The 21,437-nt window shown below is 46.0% G+C and overlaps 1 protein-coding gene across 1 annotated transcript in view; it reads right to left on the reverse strand.

The window, feature by feature from the left end:
• Window positions 1-21,437, reverse strand: part of LOC126029918 (autism susceptibility gene 2 protein-like) — a 173,738-nt gene that overhangs the window by 59,501 nt on the left and 92,800 nt on the right. The window contains exon 3 of the mRNA XM_049788156.1: window positions 17,851-17,902. Coding sequence (XP_049644113.1) covers window positions 17,851-17,902 — 52 coding nt within the window. The remainder of the gene's footprint in view (window positions 1-17,850; window positions 17,903-21,437) is intronic.

The following is a 21,437-nucleotide window of genomic DNA, read 5'->3' on the forward strand; positions in this document are numbered from 1 at the left end:
AGATTGCAGTGGTCTGCTTGGATAGAAGGTGGGTCAAGAGGAGTCAGAAGTTGCTCCCCAACAATAAAGTAGTTTTTGCCAGCCAGGCCACAGAGAGGTGGAGTGAGAGAGGCGCTCAGGACAGTGCCAAGGGCAGAAGGGGTGGGCTGGGAGAAAACAAACACACAAATCTTGGCATCTGCTTATCATCCTCTAGAACACTCAGCAGTCTGGGTAGGGATGGGATCCCCGTGGTTGGCAGGTTCTGTGGGAGCTTCACCCTGATGGCATTTTCTGGGTCAAAGCACACTGGACAGCAGTGGTTTACAAGGACTCATGCCCTCCTCTGGAGGAACTGTAGGTCCCCTTGTCAAAGAAAAACTCTTGGTGGGGAGAAAACTCATTGGAATTAGAGAAGGGCAGGGAACAAAAGGCCAACCGGCTATCAGGACCTTGTCTCTACAGGGACCTGATCTCCCTCCCAAGTTAACTGCTGCTTAATTTAAAATTCCTCTTTTCCCATTTAGTATTTTGTTTTGAATTGTTGTGGGGGCTATACCGGGCAGTGCTCAGGGCTTACTCCTGGCTCTGTGATCAGGGATTACTCCTGTCAGGGTTTAGCGAACACAACATGGTGCCAGGAGATCAAAGAGGGATCCCACATGCAAGACAAGCACCCTAACAATACTATCTCTCCAGCCCTTCCAGTTTAGGATTTCATCAATTATCAAAATAAACATGTGATTCCCAAAGTACACGCAATCAAGTTTGGTGGGAGGCAAGTTTAAATATCACATAAGGGCTGAGGCACAGTGGGTAGGGCGTTTGCCTTGCAAATGGCTGACCCAGGTTTCACCCCCAGAATCCCATATGGTCCCCCAAGCCTGCCAGGAACGATTTCTGAGTGCAGAGTCAGAAACTTAAGTGGCCCCCAAACAAAACCAAAACTAAATTTAAAAATCACATTAAATCCTCACTAGAATTATGTGGCTCAACTGAAGCTGAGGTGAGGCTGTTTTGGGGCCTAGAATTTTGCTATGGAGTTGTCTCAGAAGAGATGGAGTTATCAGGATTTGCTCTCAAGTGCCTCACAATTCTACAGACTGACTTAGACACTGTGCTGTCAACGGGGACATTTTCACACCACCTGGCTGCTGTAATCAGGGCTGGCACATCAAAAGGTACCAGGGAGTATAGGCCAGAGGCTGGGCACAGGCTGGTTCTGGCCATTTCAGGTATTCATGCATAGAGACAAACAGACCTACTCACTACTGAGGGAATGAAACACAGCAGCACATCACAAGCACACTGATTCCAGACCCTCAGAACAATACCACTTGGGATCATGAGATTATCTAGCCAAAACAAGTGATTAGATTAGATCAAGCCAGCCTTAGGCAAGTGCCCTACCTGTTTTACTATCTGTTCAGCACCTATTCCTTACTTTTAAAAAATCACATCACTTTGACTCTTCATTCTCCAAGGTTGGAAATAACTTCTAGGATGTTACATTTTAATGTATTTAGGTTCAGAATATATATCCTACTACTATATATGGTGCACTGGATCTGGCTGGGGACAAGATTCAGATGGCCTCATCCTTTTAGAACTCTAGAAGTGGAAGGATGAAGAGAGAGCTCAAATTCGGAAGGCTTCCTGGAGGATGTGGCATTTTAACAGCCTTGTGAAGGCAGCTTCCTCCCTTTCTCCCCAAGAGATGAGTTCTAGCACCCCAGTGGAGGTATGATTGACAGCCAACCCTAGACAATGTTTTTTCTCACATACATACCTAATGCAAAATTTAGTTTAAAATCTAGACACAATGAAAGATGGCACACAGAAACCGAAAAATAATTCTGACAGTATGCTATAATCAAAGTTATATGGTTTTATGTTCATTCTCAAAATATGGCTTGTAACTTTGTTGGACTGAACCCTCCTAAAGAACGCTGCCATGGAGGAGGAAGGCTGTATGTGTGTCAAAATTTCTGGATTTCTTCTTCAGACAGAGTTATGATTTGAGGCACATAAACTATTAGGAAAAGGCACAGCAACTTTCAAATGTGAGCTGCATTTCAAGAAAAATGCCAACAGAAAAGGTTATGGACATATTTATAGACTTCCCAGGAGAGCACCGACTTCTTGCTCTGACACAACTAAAGTAAAAGGGTTTGGAGTGTATTTGAGGGGAACCACAGAGTCACAGAGGCATCACTCTGGGGACAGGATTCCTGCTGGCTAACAGGGAGGGCTTGTATAAAGTGACACTCTGGCCATCTTTAATGATGGTTCTAGCAAGGATTGTCAATGAATGGGGCCATCGATGAAAGGCTGATGTAGAACTTGGCTCTGCCAGGATCAGGTTGCCAACAGCCTGCATTGACTAAGAAATCTTGGCATCCCTAAAGCTGGGGCCCACTCTCATTGTGCATTCCTAATGCAAGGCAATATGGGGTCAGGGCAATACCCATAGACCTCTGCTAATCTCTAAAGGTTTAACCTAGACCCAGGGCGGCTCCCATTCATGGGAGCAAAAGAATAAGGAAATGGCTCCTCCCAAGGTTCTAGAAAGCAGATCAGTCCACAGTGCTCAAGGGAAGTCACCAGGAATGAAGAGGAATGAGGGAGGAAGGTACCAGGCTTGTCTCTTATAGATGTGCTCTGACATTTGTGATGGTAAGAAGGCTTATTCCTGATGTTGCTTGGGGGATCATTTGGGGTTCCAAAGACCAAACCCATCTCAGTGGCATGCAAGGCAAGCTTCTTCTGACCTGATGTACTATCTCTCTGACTCCTAAACTAGCGCTTTTGATCAAAGTTTCTTGCTAGTTTGCCACGTGCATAAAAAGGTTGAAAGCTAATGTTTTAAAATAATTCAAAAATAAGAAAACTAGAAGGAACTATTAATACACCTGTGGCAAAATCTCAGTAAAATCTAGATAATGGGGCCATATTAATGTGTACACTGAATTGTTTGACTTTTTAAAAAAGTGAATCTGTGGTGAAACTGACTTCACTTTGACATGAAAAGTTCATTTCACATATAAATACATATTTGTTCAGTTTTGAAATCCTTCAGAAACTCCCCAGTGAGAAATGCATTTGAATCTGCATGGCTTCCCCATCCTTAGCTCAGAAGCAAAAGCCTATGTTGCATGAGCATCACAACTACAGTCAACACCCCAACTAAAGTGTCTACCATCTTCTCTCACTCACCACCAAGCAGGTGATCCCAGGCAGGAGTCTGCAAATACAACAGGAGAGTGGAACAGAGGAGGAAGTGCTATAGGCCTTGCTTGGGCCTGGCCTGCAGAAGGTTTGAGCCAGAGCACTGCCCTTAGCACCTCCAGGAGAGGCTCCCCCCCCAAACAAATATCCAGAAAACCTAAATGAGTAAGCACCACAATGAAGAGGGTGATCCCTGTCAGGGCTATATGCAACTCATTCAGTGTGGATCCCAGTCAGGGTAACATGACCACAAAGCTGAGATACAAGGAATTTTAAAATGGAAAATGAGTTAAAGGACAGAAATACGATTTGGGGAATCCTGCAAGGAAGGAAGGAAGGAGGGAGGAGGGAGGGAAGGGAGTGAAGGCATGGAGGAAGGAAGGAAGGAAGGAAGGAAGGAAGGAAGGAAGGAAGGAAGGAAGGAAGGAAGGAAGGAAGGAAGGAAGGAAGGAAGGAAGGAAGGAAGGAAGGAAGGAAGGAAGGAAGGAAGGAAGGAGGGAAGGAGGGAAGGAAGGAAGGAGGAAGGAGGGAAGGAGGGAAGGAGGGAAGGAGGGAAGGAAGGAAGGAAGGAAGGAAGGAAGGAAGGAAGGAAGGAAGGAAGGAAGGAAGGAAGGAAGGAAGGAAGGAAGGAAGGAAAGGAGGCAAGGAGGGAAGTAAGGAAAGGGGAGGGAAGGAAGGAAAGGGGAGGGAAGGGTGACGATAATTTCGAAAACTTTCATATGCACAAATCTCAAAATATACTCCTTGGAACAGACTTTTTCAGCATTGCTGGGTTACTAGTTAGAAGCAAACTTCTGAGATGCTCCAAGGCCCACAAAAATGAGAAAGCCCAGGGGTGGCATAACCAAGCCACCTGAGTGGCCTCAAGTCTTCCAGATAGTCCAGAAGTGTGGTGGGAGGTTGAACCCCTTGCTGATGGTCTGCGAGTCCAAAAATAACTCCCAGAAAGATAAATTAAATCCCATTTCCACCCCCCTTTTAGGGGAGACCTTGGTAATAATAGCCGGAGTAAATAATCAACAAAGGCAAAAGATTAGGGGACCAAAGGTTCAGCAAAAAGAGTTTTTTTGTCAGTTGCAGCCAGCTCCAAAAAGCAAACTGATCAAGCCATCAGCTCTGGCTAAAAGCCCCTTACGCCTCCCCAACAAGATATTTTATTCTTTCCTTAATCGCCCCCACCTGGAAGATCCAGGTGGGATGACAGGCAAAAACAATATTACAAAAAATACACAACACTGAAGCAGGTTGGATAGATTCTGAAAACCATTCTTGAGGGACTCCTAAAAAGGCTGTACTGTTTGGACAATTTTCTAATTCTTGGGAACTTACTTTTTTTCTTTTGAAATCCCATATATATATATATATATATATCCACATAGCCCCAAGACTTTAGAAACCTTCACACGAAGGGGAAGATCTTTCAGACCCTGTAATCTACAGTGTTCCCTAATTCTAGCTACTGTTGTTGAACCAAGAATTTATATGGGACCTGTTTATTGGATCAATCCCCAGAGATCCCAGCCCATCTGACAGTGTGTGTGTGCTTATGTTATGCTAGCCCTTCTCACAGAAGGCAGCACGCATTTGGCATGGAACCACTGCCAACCAGGAACCAGAAAGAACAGAGTGTCTTTGAGAAGCTGTTGAACAAGTTAGCTCAGCTGGTAACATTGGCACAAAATCAGGGTTCAAAGCCGACTTAGATCAGATACAGCCCAAACTTCCTCCACCAGGGTTAGTCCTGTTCACCAGGATGGAGGGAGGAGAGGTCAGGAAGTCCATGACCAGGAGGGCAGTGAGCCCAAACTTAGGTTCACAATGCTGCCCCCAGCATGAGCATGATCCCAAGCATGAGCTAAGTCGCAGAGGAAATTATACCTGGCCACAAACAGACTTGACTCCATCCTAGCCCAGGACTGAGTTCCCCAGAGGTGCGAGGCCCATGCACCTGTCCAGAAACCTGGGTGCCAAAACCATCTTCCTCAGCAGTAGTACCAGAATCATCTGGAAGGCTGGTTCTGCATACACTGTCCAACAGACAGCCCAGAGTCTGGGAGCCTCAGGAGGATTCATACATCCAGCCACCATGCAGGACAGCAAGGCGCTGGTCCCCAGACCATGTCCTTGAAAACCGTTAGTTAGTCTATCTGGCTCGAACCTCTACCTCATTCAAGGGTGTCAATGGCAGGGTCCTCAACACCCAAGAACCTGTCTGTCTATGGAGCCCCCTGTAACCCTTTAACAGGATGTTCCAATTGTTATGGGGTTAACTCATATACATGAGTGGGGTCAACAGGTAGGAGGGGGACCACAGGAGGAAAAGATGGTGGAAGCGTTCGGCAAACACCTTTGAGCGTCCATGGCTCTCAAAGTTGACTGCATCCTAGCATCATTAGAATGGACTCAAACCCACCAACATCTAGACCCACCTAGAGACCATCGTGAGGTGATTGTCATGGCTGTGGTACTAGCAGGAGTCTGAGAAAGAGGTTATAGAACCAGAAACACCTCCAGAAAAGTCTGGGAAGGGAGTGGGGAAAGAGGAGTGAGAAGGGGGTAGGGGAGAAGGACAGAAGAAAAAAGTAAAGAGTAGAGGTGTGGAGAGAGGGGGTACAGAGGGCTAGGGAGCAGGGGAGAAGGGCAGAGGGGGACACAAGCACCTCTGCCTCACCTGCAGAGCCCCCCTCCCAAGCCCTCCCAGCAGGCTGTCTGTCTGTCTGTAGGCCGCTGGGATGGGAATGACAGCTGCTTGTCAGGCTGCATAAGAGAGGCTTCACTCTCAGCGGTAACTAGCGCAAGACTTCCAAGCTGTCACTCTGGGGTGTCAGCACCAGGCGCAGTTCAAAGCTGTGCTCTGACACGAACCAGGCAGCGCTGTGACTGTCATTGCTGCAGACGCCTCTGTGCCGACACCCATGGCAGCCGCACGGCACCCGGGGTTTGTTCCACCCAATTATTTGTTTGTCGCCTGGAAGCCCGGGTGTCGAGCAGGTACTGGAAGGTATTTTTGGCCTCTACACAGGCAGACGCATAATGAGGCCCTCCGGTGCAGGTCTGTGTTGTCAGTTAGGTGCTAGGCTGATGTGCAGACGAGCCTGAGCAGCAATTAGGGGATTTGAATAAGATAAGATGCCTGGCAGGAGGCTGAGGAGGCCCCCCAAAAGTCGCCCTAACTTTTAAAGTCACAAAAGCCTCTGAGTAGGCAGTTCTCAAGTTTGTGCCACAGTCAGCACAGGCAGGGCTAGGAGCTCTGATCTTGCTCAGAAGGCTGCTCTGAGGCATAAGGCCCTGGCCAAAGGGGTGATGGGCCAGTGGGGGCAAATATCAGCTTCCCATAAGATGTAAAGCAGAGGTTGCCTGTTAATTCAGCAGTTTCTCTTCCCCAGGAAAGAGGCCTCAAAGTGGGAACCTGATATCTCAGAAGAGACCACTGACCAGGCAATGTGGCCCCTATAGCCAGTTGTAAATGCATATACACAGAATTTTGTTTCTGGTCCCCCAAACTTTGGCTGTAGCACACAGCAGTGGCCCGACATCTAATCCAGGACTCAGTATCTAGGTGTTGAGGATCCCCTGATGTGCTTCCTTCATCCATGACCCATCTCAGCAAGGGAGAGAGAGACAGTCCCAACAGACCAAATTCCCCTGAACAAGCCGCAATTGGTTGAGAAACAAAATGTACCTAGTTCCTTCTTAAATGCATTCATAGTATAAGACTCCACTACTTTGGGAGGAAATGTATTCCTCTGGGGAAACACTGCCCTTTTTCCTAACTCCAAACCATGCTTTTTTTCCTTTAACAGGCATAAGGAGGGGAATAAAGCTAAAAATGCAGCAAACAGCAAATCTGGTATTGAGAGAATGCCGTCAAAATTATCCTCAAAAGTCGGAAGCAAGAGTGCTTTGATTAGGAAGGCCTAGGTAACCTTCCAAAAAGACTTCTAAGTTCTCTGGCAGCTATAGACAAAGATGAGGGGGTGACTTCCTCCAATGATCTAGAATGGATTGTTCAAGTCTCATGTCAAGTCTATTAGGTAAAACGAGTCTCTCCACAAAAAAGAACAAGTAGCCTATAGTTCACCTCTCCCTAGATACTCTAAGGCAGGATTTGTTCCAGGCACCTGTGTCTAACTAGCAGCCATGGAGGAAATAGCCAGATGTTCCTCTGGAGATGTCAAGGGAAATGCAAAGGAACCAGCACCCAAACCCTTTGATCAGTGTAGCTTCCTATACCTTTACTGTGCAGAAAACACCTGCTAAAGAAGAATCAACACTGTTACTTTTTATTTTAGAATGTAGAAAAGTTTATGGAAAAGTAAAGGAGAAGCAAAAGGAACTCTTCAGGTGGGGAGGGACTTAGTATAGGATTCAACAGTTACTCCTACTCTGTAAGTTAAAGCCAAATAGCAAACAATTAAAAGAGGCAGCTCCATCAGCCCTGATCCCTCATGGATAAGGTCTTTTCTACCTAAGGAGACTATATCTTCTGCAGGGCAAAAGCAGAAGACAGTTGCTGCTGACATGCACAGCCTTGAGTCCCAGCATGTGCTACCACACTCTCAACTCTCAGGAAAAGATATGACCCCTGGCACAGGATCCAGAAAGAATCTAGAACACTCCAAAGCAAACTATGGACAATGAAACCTTAGAGTATATTCAACGTTCTCACATGACCAACAAGAATACCAAGTGGATGTCACTATACATGGTGACAAGGAGCCCAGCCAGACCTAGCCCAGATCTTCTATGACTAAGAGCTGTGCATCTACCTCTTCCAATTTGGAAACAGTTAGAAGATATAAGTGTGGACAGAGCCTGCACCACACATGATGAGGCCAAAGTTCAATCCTTTCAATGGCACCTCCCCAACCCCACCAAAAACCTCGCCAGGTGCTCCCTCTCAAGCACCAAGCTGGAATTAAACCCTCAGTCTGCTGAACATATTGTAAAAATGACAAAGAAAAACCCTAACTGAGGAATCATGAAGAGACCCCAGTGTTGAACAGGTCACAGGACTCTACACTGCCCACCAAACCTCAGCCACAGCTTAAGCAACTAATTTAACAAAACTGCAAAGGAGGGCAGTGAAGAGTATCTGTTAGCAAAAACCAGAAGATGGCACGTTGGTGCCCACAGGAGCCTTTCTTCCTGCAAGGGGGATGCCAATGCTGCGTTCTGAACTCTGCTGACTTTTCAGGGCTCAGATCAGTTCTTCCTCCAAGCCACTTTAATGTCATCAGCAAGTGGCTTCTTTCTCATAACCTCTTCAGAAAAAAATCTTTTAGTTTGGGAAGGATGTGGCTCAGCAGCAAAGTACTGCCTTGCATTCAGGTAACCCGAGTTGGATCTCCAGCACCACGAAATCAAAAGAAAGCAAACCCTCTTTCCAATTTTAAATGTTTAAACTCTTTATCTCCTGTGACATGTCTCATGCTGGTCTTGTTTTCCTCTGGGTCTTGGGCCTATAACACAGCCAACATGTAAACTGTTGGCCACTGAATGGGAGGGTGACAACATGGTGCCCATTTCTGGTCCTGAAGGACAGACAAGGAGGCAGCTTGCTTCAGAGCTGACAGATCTGAGCAAATTGGTCTTTCATGGACCCCAGTGACTTAGCAGATGAGTCCTGGAAGAGACCAGCAGACAGTTCATACTCAGAAAAGCCAATCAAGACAAGAGGTGGCATGGCTGGGCTTGCAGCAAAGAGTTTTCCTATGGAGAAACCTTCCTGGCTACAGACGGATAATGAGAAAATGATGTCATCTTGGCTAAAATTAGGTTTTAGTGTTACTCTGCTGAGAGATGTGAAAGGTGATAGATAAGAGGGGAAAATGTTTTCCAAGTGGCTTTTAAAGGCAACCAAATATAACCGCCTCCCACATCAGTCTATTAACAGGCACACTTGAGACATTTCCCTCTTCAAAAGGACTCTCAGAGAAAGCGATGATGCTCTCAACCTCCTCCTCTACGAGACAAGGTTTCTGAGGGTCAGAGATGCTTGCCACGGAACCTCCTGCTGAGAAGAGGCCGCTGTATGCCAGGATCACGGCTGACATCAGTCCCACAGGGAATGCCTGGCTGGAAAACCCTAAGTTACTTCTAAAGAAAAGATCAGCCCTGCACAGGGACAAGTGCAGCCCAGAGAGCAGAAACATGAGAAATGTGGCCACAGGAGAGGTAACCCCAGAGGCCTGATGTTGGGGCCCAACTGCAGTGCAGGGACCTTGGTGACTCAGGCTGCATCGACTCAGAGAGAGCAAGTGCTAGCAAGCCTTAGGGGAGACCCTTCAGCAATAATGGAAAGGCCCTCTCCGCCTCTGGGGACCACAGAATTCTGGGAGAGGTGGTGAAGACTCATTTGGACCTGAGAAGGTGGGAAACTCCCCATCCCAGTGGCAGTGGGAATTTTCGGAGGCAGTCTTTGTTTTTCTTTCTCTCCATATTTTTCTCCCATAAAGAGAGGAGCAAAAATGGGAACCCTAAGGCTACACTCTGCCTTCAAAAGCTTCTGCAGCAGATGGATAGACCAGACCCTGTTACTTGATAAAGAGAGGCAACAGCAGCTTTTCTGGACCACCAGCTATGACAGGCCGTTATGTGTTGCACTGCTGGATACCCAGAAAAAGTTTGCAATAGAAAAGCCCCAAGACATGGAACAATCCCACACTCTACCCCCAAAGAACACACACCTCTCAGCTCTCTGGTTCAGCAGACACTAAGGGAGGGATTGTGTGTGTTTTACTGCCAAAACTTTTCTGCTCTGACTGAAAGTTCTCCACAAACCACCCAGGTGGCCTGCCAGCTGCTCTGTACCCTCCTCCCACTACCAGTTTATTGAGTTGGCTTGAAATGCCCTCTAAGACGGGACCCAGAGGAACTGCCATTTACAGCCAGCTTTCCACCTGGAGAGAAGTAAACCTCCATACACCCATATGTGGGTCACCTACCTAACTAGGCCTAAGAATACACTCCCTGAGTCAGATCAGGCAGCTCGGTGAATGGCTGGAAGTTTGCAGAGCTGGGGGTGGGAGTCTCTGAACCTACCAAACACATCTTCCATGGAGCAAAGTTTCCACTTTTACAAGGAGATAAAACACGTTGGTGACTGTCCTGCACTAAACCAGACAGCTAGAACGTTTGGGCACAGAATTAAGTCACGGCTACATTGGCTCCACCATGGGTTCCGGAATAAATTGGCAAAACTGAACAGTGAGGAGATGACCTGAGTGGCAATCAATCATTTCTCCACTGAAGTTTCCGACATCTCATCCAATAGAGTCACTCGCATCAGATTTCAGCAAAACGCTCCCTCAGACTGTGCGTTGCTGGGCTTTCAGAGTAATTGAGACAAATTTTGTTAAATAAATCCCAGGCATGAGTGTATTTGACTTATGCACAGGAAAAGAAACAATTCTTGTGTAAGCTACAAAACAATAGAGTTTTATCTTATCTGAGAAACTTATTGCTGCTTGCCTGTGTGTGTTTTACTGCCAAAATAAAATAAATTGAATCAGCTCACACATGATAACATGCTCTTTCCTAACTCATACTAATTGCTTGGCTAATTGATGTTTGTTGAACTTTCTCCATTTCATTGAGTGATTAGGTACAAAGCTAACAGTTGACATCTGTAGGCGCTTAACTGGCGTCTGTAATTACTGTTAATGTTAAATAATTGTTAGTTAATTGGAGTGGTAACTGACTGAATGGAATCCAGATTGCAAAGCAAAAAGAGACCTAGTTAAATAAACATACATTTTCAGAGAAAACAACATTTTTCTGCTGGTGTCAGAAACTAGAAATAATCCAGAGGCTGTGGGCCAGCCCCAGGCATCCTCAGGGCAGGAAAGTCCCTGCCTGAGGCCAGCCCCACCAGAGAAAGTGTTAGCAGTGAGGAGGCCCTGGGTCATTGAACTGCACATTAAAGACTCTCCAGAACAGATGAGATGTTTTTATTCCAGCTTCCTAATATGAGCATGTGCTGCTTTCTGAGACAACCAAACAGGGCCTTGTTGGTGAACAAGACACTAATCCAGGGCTTGAGAGCCCTGCTGTTTTGTTGGCTTGCTCCTGAGAAGGGTGCCCTATGGAGAGGACTAAAGTCCAGGGAGGGCACCCCCTCCTGGTGAGTTTGCAAAGCAGCAAAAGGATGTTTGGTCCAACAAGAAAGGGACCTGCTCCTTGAATCTGCTCCAGCATGGAAGTTTACCACCCCAGCACTGAGGCTCTAGCCTGCCTTCTACTCACTCCGTCAACTGGTACCACTGTTGGAACTGGACCAAAGTCATCTTCAGGATCAACTGGAATACTCAGGGCAAGGTCCACCCCATTTCCCAAGACCTCAGGGGAAAAGGTCTGCAAGAACCCAGTATTGGACTCACACACACACATATATCCCTGACCAAGACAGGTGGAGGGAAACAATGCCCAGCCCCTCAGTAAAAGGAGGCATCTCTGAGGATTCACAGGGAGCAATTCCATTTACAAATTTTGTTGGGAAGTGTCCAGACTGCTATAGGAAGGTCCATTTCCAAAACAAAAACAGCTGGTTGATGCTACCTGCGCTGTAGGGCAGGGGAGGGAATATAGAGCAGTCAAAGCCTTAGTCTCTCATCCACCTTCATAAGGCTTCAGTGGCCCACAGGTGGTTCTACATACTTCTACCTCCTCCCAAAACTGCACCAAAAATGTTCCAAGAGAGAAAACAAAGAGCAAGTGCTCCAACTTTCTCTTCTCTGGGATTTAAGACCTTTACAAAGATACAGTTGGCTCAGTTTCCTATTCCTGCACATGGGAACATACTTTATGTGATATCTCTTTTTTAAAAGCCCAGAATTGTAAAAGTGGTCTCCATATGTTCTTTATGAAGAAATTTTAACTCTATGCCCACTCAAAAAAGAGACAGAATACAATTCCACAATTCTGTCTTCAAATCACATGGTATGATAGCCAGAGCCATAGCAAAGTGAGTTACCTTGCAGAACTCTGACTTATCTTCAATCTCCAGAACCTCTATCATCCCCTGAGTGTCGCCAAGAGTGATCCCTGAGCAGAGCCAACACTAAGCTCTGGAGGGGCCTGAACTATAGTGCAGCAGGGAAGGCACTTGACTTATAAGCAGCTGACCCAGGCTCCATCCCCAGTATCCCATATGATCTCCCAAGCACCACCAGGCGTGATCTTCGAGCACCATCAGGAGTGATCCTTGGGAGCAGAACTATAAGTAAGCCCTGATCACTGCTGGGTGTGAGCCAGCAAAAAGTCACAATATGGGTCAGAGAGGTAGTACAGCAAGTAGGTCCTCTGCACACACAGAGTGTGCCTGGGGTACTGCCATGATAGATTCCCAAGCAAAGTACAAGGAGTAAGGATTTGCCACAGGTCCACCCCAGGTTCAATCACCTGCACCACAAGGCTTCCAAAGAATCACAGGTGTGGTCCCCAGGAGATCCTGGACACTGCCAGAGTGGGCCCTGACACCTTGAGCCTAACTGGCATCACACTCCTGAGCCCTAGCACTGAACTAATGACCTGGCTGACTCAGCATCTCTGGGAGTGGTCTGAGGCCCCCTGAGCACTGCCTGAGAGAACCAAAGCATATTCAGTACTCTTTCTTTTAAAGATAGGGAAAAATATTCTTCCCCTGTTCTTTGTTTTTGTTTTTTGTTTTTTGGAGGGGACCAGACCTAGTAGTGCTCAGAGCTTATTTCTGAGCACTGCGCTGAGGGATTAATCTTGGCCAGGTCGAAAAGTCATAGGAGTACCAGAGATTGAACCCAGGTTGGTTGTGCAAGGCAAGCAAGAGCCTTACCTGCTGTATACTCCATCAGTCCCCAAAAGGGACTTTTCTTAAAAGTCAGTATCGGCCTTATCTATTATAGCTCTTACCTATTCTGTCACAAAGTCGCAGAATCTCCCCTTTATCTCTAAACCTAAAAGTGAGTGTGTGGGTGCCCAACCCCGACCCTGACCACACTTTGCATCACTTCCTGATTACTTACTTCCCATCTTCACCTCAATTATTCTCAATCTTTCAACACTACTGCTACGAGCACTGTCAAAGTTGCCTAAAAGTCCCTTGGAAGTAAAGACTCGAAATTCCTGTGTCACACTGAAGTGCTCAGGGTGAGCCTCAAGAAGAAATTGGATGCATCCCCCATACCCAGTAGGGCCTGGCTAGAGTTCCAATTGGTGCCTTCGGTTTGGAGGATCCAAAAGGGGCTCTAAACTATAGTATGAGACAAAGGTGAAGGAAGGTAAGAGAAGTGATGGAAAAGCAAAGAGTGAAAATGTCCCTTGTGGCACCGCTTGGCTGCAGCTTGCCTTGGGAAAAAGCCAAGGGTAAAAATGCCCCTTGGCCATCTCTTGGTTGCAGCTTGCCTTGGCTATAGCAAGAATCCTTGAAATCAGGGCCAAGGCAAGACGGTGGATCAAGGCCATTCCTTCTCCAGCCCAGAACTACTCCCTCAGGGCCAGTAGGTGACAAGCAGGTTCTGCAGGGCCTCAGAGGTCTCTTCCTTTCATCTTTTCCTTCCTCCTCAGCTAGCTAAACTTTGGAGCACTGCAGAGTTTAAAGGAGACAAGCTACTGTGATTGGAAGGTTATGCACACAAGTCTTCACTTTCTGCCTTTCAGCTGCTCACTAGAGGGATGAAGGAACTATATCCTGGCTTGCCTGGGGGCAAGAAAGAGGGAAATAGCCTGGCACTCTGCTGACCTAACTTGAATCCCAGCCATTCCTTATGACGTCAAAATCCTGTCAGGAGTGATCCCTCTGTAAGATCTCTCTGTAAGAAGTAAGACCACTGGAGGTGGCCCAAAGACCAAAATGCAAAAGCAAAAAGAAACAGATAAGAATAAGTCCTCCAGATGTAGGAGAACAAATCCCTCTGCTCCCACAGCAGTCAACCAACCAAAGAGGGACAAGAAGTTAGTCTCTTCGGGCTGGAGAAGTGGTGCTAGAGGTAAGGTGTCCTGCCTTGCAAGCGCTAGCCAAGAAAGGACCGCGGTTTCGATCCCCTGGCGTCCCATATGTTCCCCCCAAGCCAGGGGGCATTTTCTTTTTGTTTGTTTTTTTTTTTTTTTTTTTTGGTGTTTGGGCCACACCCGGCAGCGCTCAGGGGTTACTCCTGGCACTATGCTCAGAAATGTCTCCTGGCAGGCTCGGGGGACCATATGGAATGCCGGGATTCGAACCACCAACCTTCTGCATGCAAGGAGTGTTTACTCCACCTCCATTGCTATCTCTACCGGGCATTTCTGAGCACTTAGCCAGGAGTAACCCCTGAGCGTCAAATGGGTGTGGTCCAAAAAAACAAAAAAAAAGAAAAATATGTGTGTGTGTGTGTGTGTGTGTGTGTGTGAGAGAGAGAGAGAGAGAGAGAGAGAGAGAGAGAGAGAGAGATTGGGAAAATTAATTTTTTTCCTTTGGCAGATGGTTGAGTTACAAAGACAGAAGGATTCATAAAATTCACATGACTCTCCAGTAAACACTTAAACACATCGAGATTAAGGAAGGCAACCATGGCCTTGATTAAAGTTAAATAATTTTTCACTTCTAAAACATAAGCCTTGTCATTTGCGGGCTCATGTTCCCACCCTCTTTGGACATGCTCTGCGCTCACGGGCATGTCCTGTGTGCTTGCAAGCACAAGGCTAGTGCCTGATTTGTGTTTAAAATGGGAAATAAAGGCGCTCAGAAGGAGGCAACAACAATTCCTAACACCTAAACATAAAAGTAGCAGGAGTTCTAGATTAAATCAGATAAGCTATCAAGCCTCGAGAAATAAAATCAGAAAAACCAAAAAGGCAAAAGTGATAGATAAAGGCCTTATCTACTCCAAATCAGTCCCTCCTATTATGGATCTCAATGTTTCACACCCCAACCGAGAAGCCCAAGGTCACATCTTTCCCATGATTGAATACCCAGACCTAAAGCAGCTAAGGACAAATTCAAGCTCAGAAACAAGCAGATAAGGGCTTGAACCATGGTCCCTGCTGCTTTTGCCCTGCAGGATCCCCAGATGGCACACAGCCCAACATCAGAGCTGCCCCCGACCCCCGCCCTGCTATAATCAGCTGGTGAGATTAGCACTGCCCTCCCACAGTGAAATTTCATGGACCAAATCTGCCCACTGCCGGGCTCAGCCGCATAATCTCACCAGCAGCTTAAAAGCCACACTCAGGGAAGGCCAGAACACTGTGGGACTCCTGCGAGGAGAGGTGACCTGCAGCTTCAAACATCTGGGGGGTGGAGGGAGGAAGATACACATGTAAACTACTTACACTCCAGTTTCACCACTCAAGAAGCCAAGCTTTGAAGATTTTTCCCAGTGGCTTTTGCTACCTGGTGTAAATCTGTCCTTTCTCACAGTGCTTTTTTATTGCTTTTGGCTAAGAAGGGAGAGCTCTGAGCTGCAAGGCAGGCGGGCTACTTTTCAGGAGAACTTGAACTTGACGTGTGCAAGAATGAAGGCGGACAGTTCCTTGAAGGCCTTGTCAACCTTCTAGCTAGGAAGCAAGTAACAACACCCCCAAAACCACAGATAGAAGCTCTAGATCTTGAAGCAGTATTGACATGATCACTACACAAAGAAGCTCTTTTTGAAGTTGTTTTCCTGATATTTTAGCAGTCTGAATACAAATCCCCTTAACAAAACTGTCCCCAAGTGCCTCCATCCACCCCAATCTCTTTCTCCGGAGGGAAGAGGCCGAGGAGAGTAGGAACCAGGCCATCCTATTTGGAAGCACCTGGATTTTGCATAGATTCTGACTCTTGTCATTCATGTTACCAGCAGGAATTAGCATAAGGCATTAAGGGGGAGCTCAGGGAGAAAAGAAAGGGCCATTTTGATGGAAATAAGGGGCAAAAGAATAATCTGCCATCAACTAAAATGCTTATTTGGTGTATGGTTTCCCAAGCAAAGCTTCCAAAAGCCTATGTTGATTTTTCGTATACACAAAGAAACGCTTAATCCTTTCAAGGCAACTAAATCACCCCAGAAAAGCAGCACTGAAGAAAGGCACCCAGTGGGGGGAGGGACTATTCACAACAAATAGATGCCACAAATCACACAGTGTGAGTAAACAAAAATAAGCATGTGGGAAATGTCTGATTGGGAAGGGAAGATGGGGAGGTGGGTCAGGCAATGCTGGGAATTGGGGAAACGGGGGTCCCTTACTGTCTTCATCTGATCAGTGAAGCGCCTTCTGACCCAGTGAGGCCTGGACACAGGTCCCCAGGCCAATAGGAATGGAGATCTGAGGGGCACATCCACAGAATGAAGAATCCTTGTCCCAAAGCAAACCAAAGACAGTCACACTTCTGTCAGGCAAAACCTTCCTTCAGTGGCCTTTCCCTTGGGTGATTGTCCGAATTCCTTGTCTCATCCAGAAATTCCCCTCAAGCCAGTCTTCTCTTGCCTCACCCCAACAGTCACTGAGCTTCATACAAGAGCGCTGTCTGCGATGAAATGCACAGATCTCTTTCAGTGGGCTTTTAGCATAATGGAGAGTGAATTTATATAAACTTTCGTTCCATCAAAATAAATGATGAAATATAAAACTGGAAGTATTCGGTTATGCAATAAAAAAGATGAAATTCAATATGACAACAATTCTGGGGGCACCAGCAATCACATAAGCACCTACACCTCAAGGGAGCGCTAAACAGAAGGGATGATTTAAAACTGTCATCGGATCAAATTCCCAAAGAACCTGGGAGCTCAAAATAACTACACTTGAAAATGTGTTCTTACTACACCAGCTAGCAAAAATTCTAGCCAGCAGGCAAGGACAGAATGGGGTATGGTTTTGGATTTCCTTTTAAGAAGGCTCTGTTCTGTTCAAGTGTTACTCAGTATCTCTCAAGCTAGCATGAGATCAGCACAGAAAACAGTCTTGTTATTTAGGAATTATCATGACTGGTGCAATTGGATAGAGGGAGGCATCAAACAGTTTTACACAATCAATTTTTTTTTCAAATGATAAGCTTGTGAAGTCACTAATTAGAAACCCCTATCAATGTCACTATTTGCAATAAAACGGTTACAAACAAAACTGCCCAGAAACATAGGTATTAGAGAGTTTTTCCCTTCATGTTCTGCTGTATCATTGCCTCTCTTAATCTGTAATTGCACTTAGAAAGAAATTAATGGAGAGCACATATTTAAATTCTGCCCTCTAGCTCATTTATTAACTTTACAGAAAGCCCGTAGCTTGTTTACGATTATCATAATACCACGATTACAAAAACACCGGAGCTCGTTATTCATAGACTGCAGGGGGGAAAAATATCCACTATTTATCGTTTTTTCCAACTACTGACAGCTGACCAGTAACAATAAAGTCATCACATTTTGAGAACTGCTTGCATTTCTTCTCCTACGTTAAAGTAAAGCCACACAGATAAACATTGATTTGTTGATCAATTCCATTCTCCAAATTTCCATGTATTTTTGTAAAATAAATTGGTTTTCATCCCTAAGAATGTAAAGATATTGTCTCAACACAAACACACAGAATCTAAACAGTAGGTCCAGAACAACAAGAGAAAGGCCTTTTTTGGGTTTGGTTTTTTTTTTTTTTTCTTCCAGTGACAGGAATATAAAAGCAAGCCCTGTGCTCAGAATTCAGGAGCCTTACCTTTGTTTACAATAACAGTATTGAAGAGTTTCTCAGAGCTGGCATCTGAGGCCTAAAAAACAAAAAAGGGGAAAAAGTGTTACTGCCATTCATGCTGTCATCACCATCATTATTACTATTATCTGAAATCAATATACTAGAGCCCAGAAACACCAGCCGGAAAGCAGTTCCCCTGACCTCCAGAAGGTGGTGCTAACTGACTGCAGGCGGGAGAACTGCAGTGCAGCTATTTGCTGGAAGGAAAATCTGATTTTAAAAATGTGTCCTTATTAGACATATTATCTTTGCAAAACATATTTCCACAAAATAATATACAAAGCCGTTCAGCTCATCCACATAATGATTTTGCAATTTTCCTGACAGATCATTCTTCTGGAAATGGTACCTCTTTTTTCCTGCTATTTTGCAAACATACTACCAATGTTCCTATTTCCTTTTCACAAATCAGAAATGCCTATTATTTAACACTAAGCTTTTCCTCACGAAAAAGTGTTCACTAGCAATTCCTGAAATTAATATTTCAAGGCTCGTCTGCTACCCCTAGATCTGTCTAAGGGAACTAGGCCGACTGGCCAGCCGGCACGAGTCAACCCATCCTTGCACAAACATGACTTCCTGTCCTTTTTCTAGGGATCATGTCTGCTCATTATTACACCTCGGCTTGAGAAAAATGACATAAGGCTGTTTAAACAGCGAGGGCAAAGACAATTTAAATTGAATCTTCTGGAAAATAAACTTGAAGTCATGTTGAGGGGAAAGATGCATAATGCTCTAGCATTGAAGAGTATTTCTGAGCTTGTAAAATCAAATGAAAAATTGAGGGACAGCCCCCCCTGCCCACAGCATGACTTGAAGATTTTAGCTGCAGTTCAAGTTATCAAGCTGTATGTAAACTGTTTTTGCTACACACACCTTTAAAAAGAAATCACTTATCTTTTGTTAGACAGAGGTGCAATGTCTTGATAATGCAAAGCATATAATAATGAGATGAATACAGAAGAACAAAATATAAGAGTGGGGATTCTGAATACAGTCTATTCTAACTCTGGGGCTGGTTTCTAGGGACAAAGAAGATAGCCTGGCATGTGATATACAAAATATGTAATGATCAACTGCTATCTGTGGACACATTCCAGTTCTCAAGGCAATTGGTATAACAGAAAGACAAGGAATTTTTATGACTATTCTCCCTTTTATTTCCATTTTAATCTTCCTACTGAATGGGGGGTTTACAAGATTATCAGATTAGCCAAATAACGTCCATAAGTGCCAAACAAGTGTCAAACTGTGTATACTTACACATAAACAGGTTCAAATAAATCAAAGATTTTTCCTTTTATTTTACACAAATAAAAGACTATGCTGAGGGCCTGCCTGGTATCTTAAATGCAACTAACTAGATTTTTATAGCACATTTTTATTAAAAAAAAAAAACCAACCCCCCAAAAAAAGTTGCATGGAGGGGAAATGATGTTAAGCAGACCAAGAACATAGAGCTCTAACAAGCTTATAGGAACAGTGTAAATTCTTCCAGCACATCAAGTGAGTTATTGTGGAATGGATTTCTTAACTAAAATCTCAGAGACGGGAGTATTTCACTATTTTTCATGAGTGAAAACCTCAGTTCAATTTGCAATGGTCGTAGTAAATTCACGCTCAAGAATATTAGCTCCAGTTGACAATTTGTTAAAGGGGGGGAAAAAAGTCTCTTAAAGTCATTTTTACCAAACTGAAAGAACCCCCACAAATCGGGGCATTACCTATTTGTCGTCTAAAAGGCCCAAAGAAATAGGGTAAAATAAAAGCCCGCATAAGTAAATGACAAAACCCAAATCCATAATGCATGGGAAAGGAAAAGAAATGCTTTTGATTCTGTTTTCATTTGTGCTTCGGTCTATGCAGAGAGAGTTTGCAGGTGCCCAGGCGGTTGCCACATTTATGGGTGCAAGCACATCCCAAACAAACTTTGAGGGTGCCAACCAGAAAGGGAATCGGGAAAAGTCTGTAGGACATTTAGAAGGCCCTCCAAGATGCCTTCTAAAAGCAAGCTTTGTCAGTCTCTGATTCTTCTTGCTCTGTATCACAAAGCCTGAAATAGATGATGCTTTCTTTCATGCTGCCAGGGGCAAAGGGTGTCTTTAAAAAGGCCTCCATAGAAAAATACCCGACGAAATAGAACGCAACGAGGAATCTAAGGATTCCAGTTCCCTTTTTCTATCCTAGACCAACCCCAAAAGTCAGAAAAGAGCTTCTCCAAAGTCTCCCGTGAGAACTACCGAAAAATCCTCGCCCTTCACGAACTTTTCCATATTCTACTTTTGCTTTTAAGGCATCTGTTCAAAAATACTTGACTCCTTGGGTTTGAAACGTTGGGATGTTTTCTATTTCAGTGCTTTGAGAAAAGTCTGCAATTCTCCTGGCTGCTTTTTTTTTTTAAACCAGCAACGCCTAATGGAAACCTGGTGAGCCGCGAGTGTGCAGAGAGAGAGAAAGAAAGAGAGAGAGAGAGAGAGAGAGAGAGAGAGAGAGAGAGAGAGAGAGAGAGAGAGAGAGGAAGAGAGAGGGGGAGAGAGGGGGAGAGAGAAAGAGGGAGAGGGAGAGAGAGAGAGAGAGAGAGAGCAGCTCCCCATGCACAGCAGAGAGAGAGAGAGGAGAGAGAGAGAGAGAGAGAGAGAGAGAGAGAGAGAGAGAGAGAGAGAGAGAGAGAGAGAGAGAGAGAGAGAGAGCAGCTCCCCATGCACAGCCGAAAACCTACGAAACCTGGGGAGTGGAGGTCGCTGTTTCATTTCACACACATTCACCCCCACCTCCATCGACGTTGGAGGATGCAAAGCAAGAGGCTACCATAAAATTTACCCTTCCCGGGGGGCTCTCTTTTGCATGCGTTTATTTAAAGGGTGAGGTGGGGAGAGAGGTTGCAAATCTGCATTCCTAATTTTACGAATTATTAGATGCTGTCGTGATGCTTAAGGAAAAGTTAAAGAAGTCGAGCAGATCGCGGGAGGAAAGACGAGAGAGAGGGACCGAGCAGAAGAAAAAAGGCAGCCTGGCGAGCAGAGCGAGGCGCGACGCGGCCGCGCGGGTCCGACGTGGGCCCTGATTCCCTTCGGCCGCAGGCCCCGCCGCCGATCACCGCACTCGCACCCCAAAAATGGGGCTTTGGACGGGAAAGAAAACCCCCCTCGAAACTTAAGCGCGAGTTCTTTCCCCTTCTCCACGGCCGCCACGAGCTCCTTTCGCTTCCTCCGCACCGCTTGCTGGGGGCCCGGATCGCCACCTCGGCACGGGCCGCCCAATTGCCACGGGAGCCCCCGGCAAAGCGCCCTGGCTCCGGCCCGCGCCGGGCAGGAACCCCGCAGGACGGGGAGGCACCCCGAAAGGCACCCCGGCAGCACCGCGCAGCTCCTGCCGCCCGCCCACCACCGGCCGCGGCTCCCCGGACCCGCCCGGCCGGCCGGCCGAGAGGGGAAAGTACAAAGGCGGGCGACCCGGCCCGGCGGAGGGGAGCCAGGAGGGCAGCCGGAGGAGGGGGACCCACAGTGGGGGGGAAAGCTGGGGCGCACCAGGCGCGAGCAGCTCCGTCCGTC

This window comes from Suncus etruscus, chromosome 15 (assembly GCF_024139225.1).
Source record: "Suncus etruscus isolate mSunEtr1 chromosome 15, mSunEtr1.pri.cur, whole genome shotgun sequence".
NCBI classification, from domain to species: Eukaryota; Metazoa; Chordata; class Mammalia; order Eulipotyphla; family Soricidae; genus Suncus; species Suncus etruscus.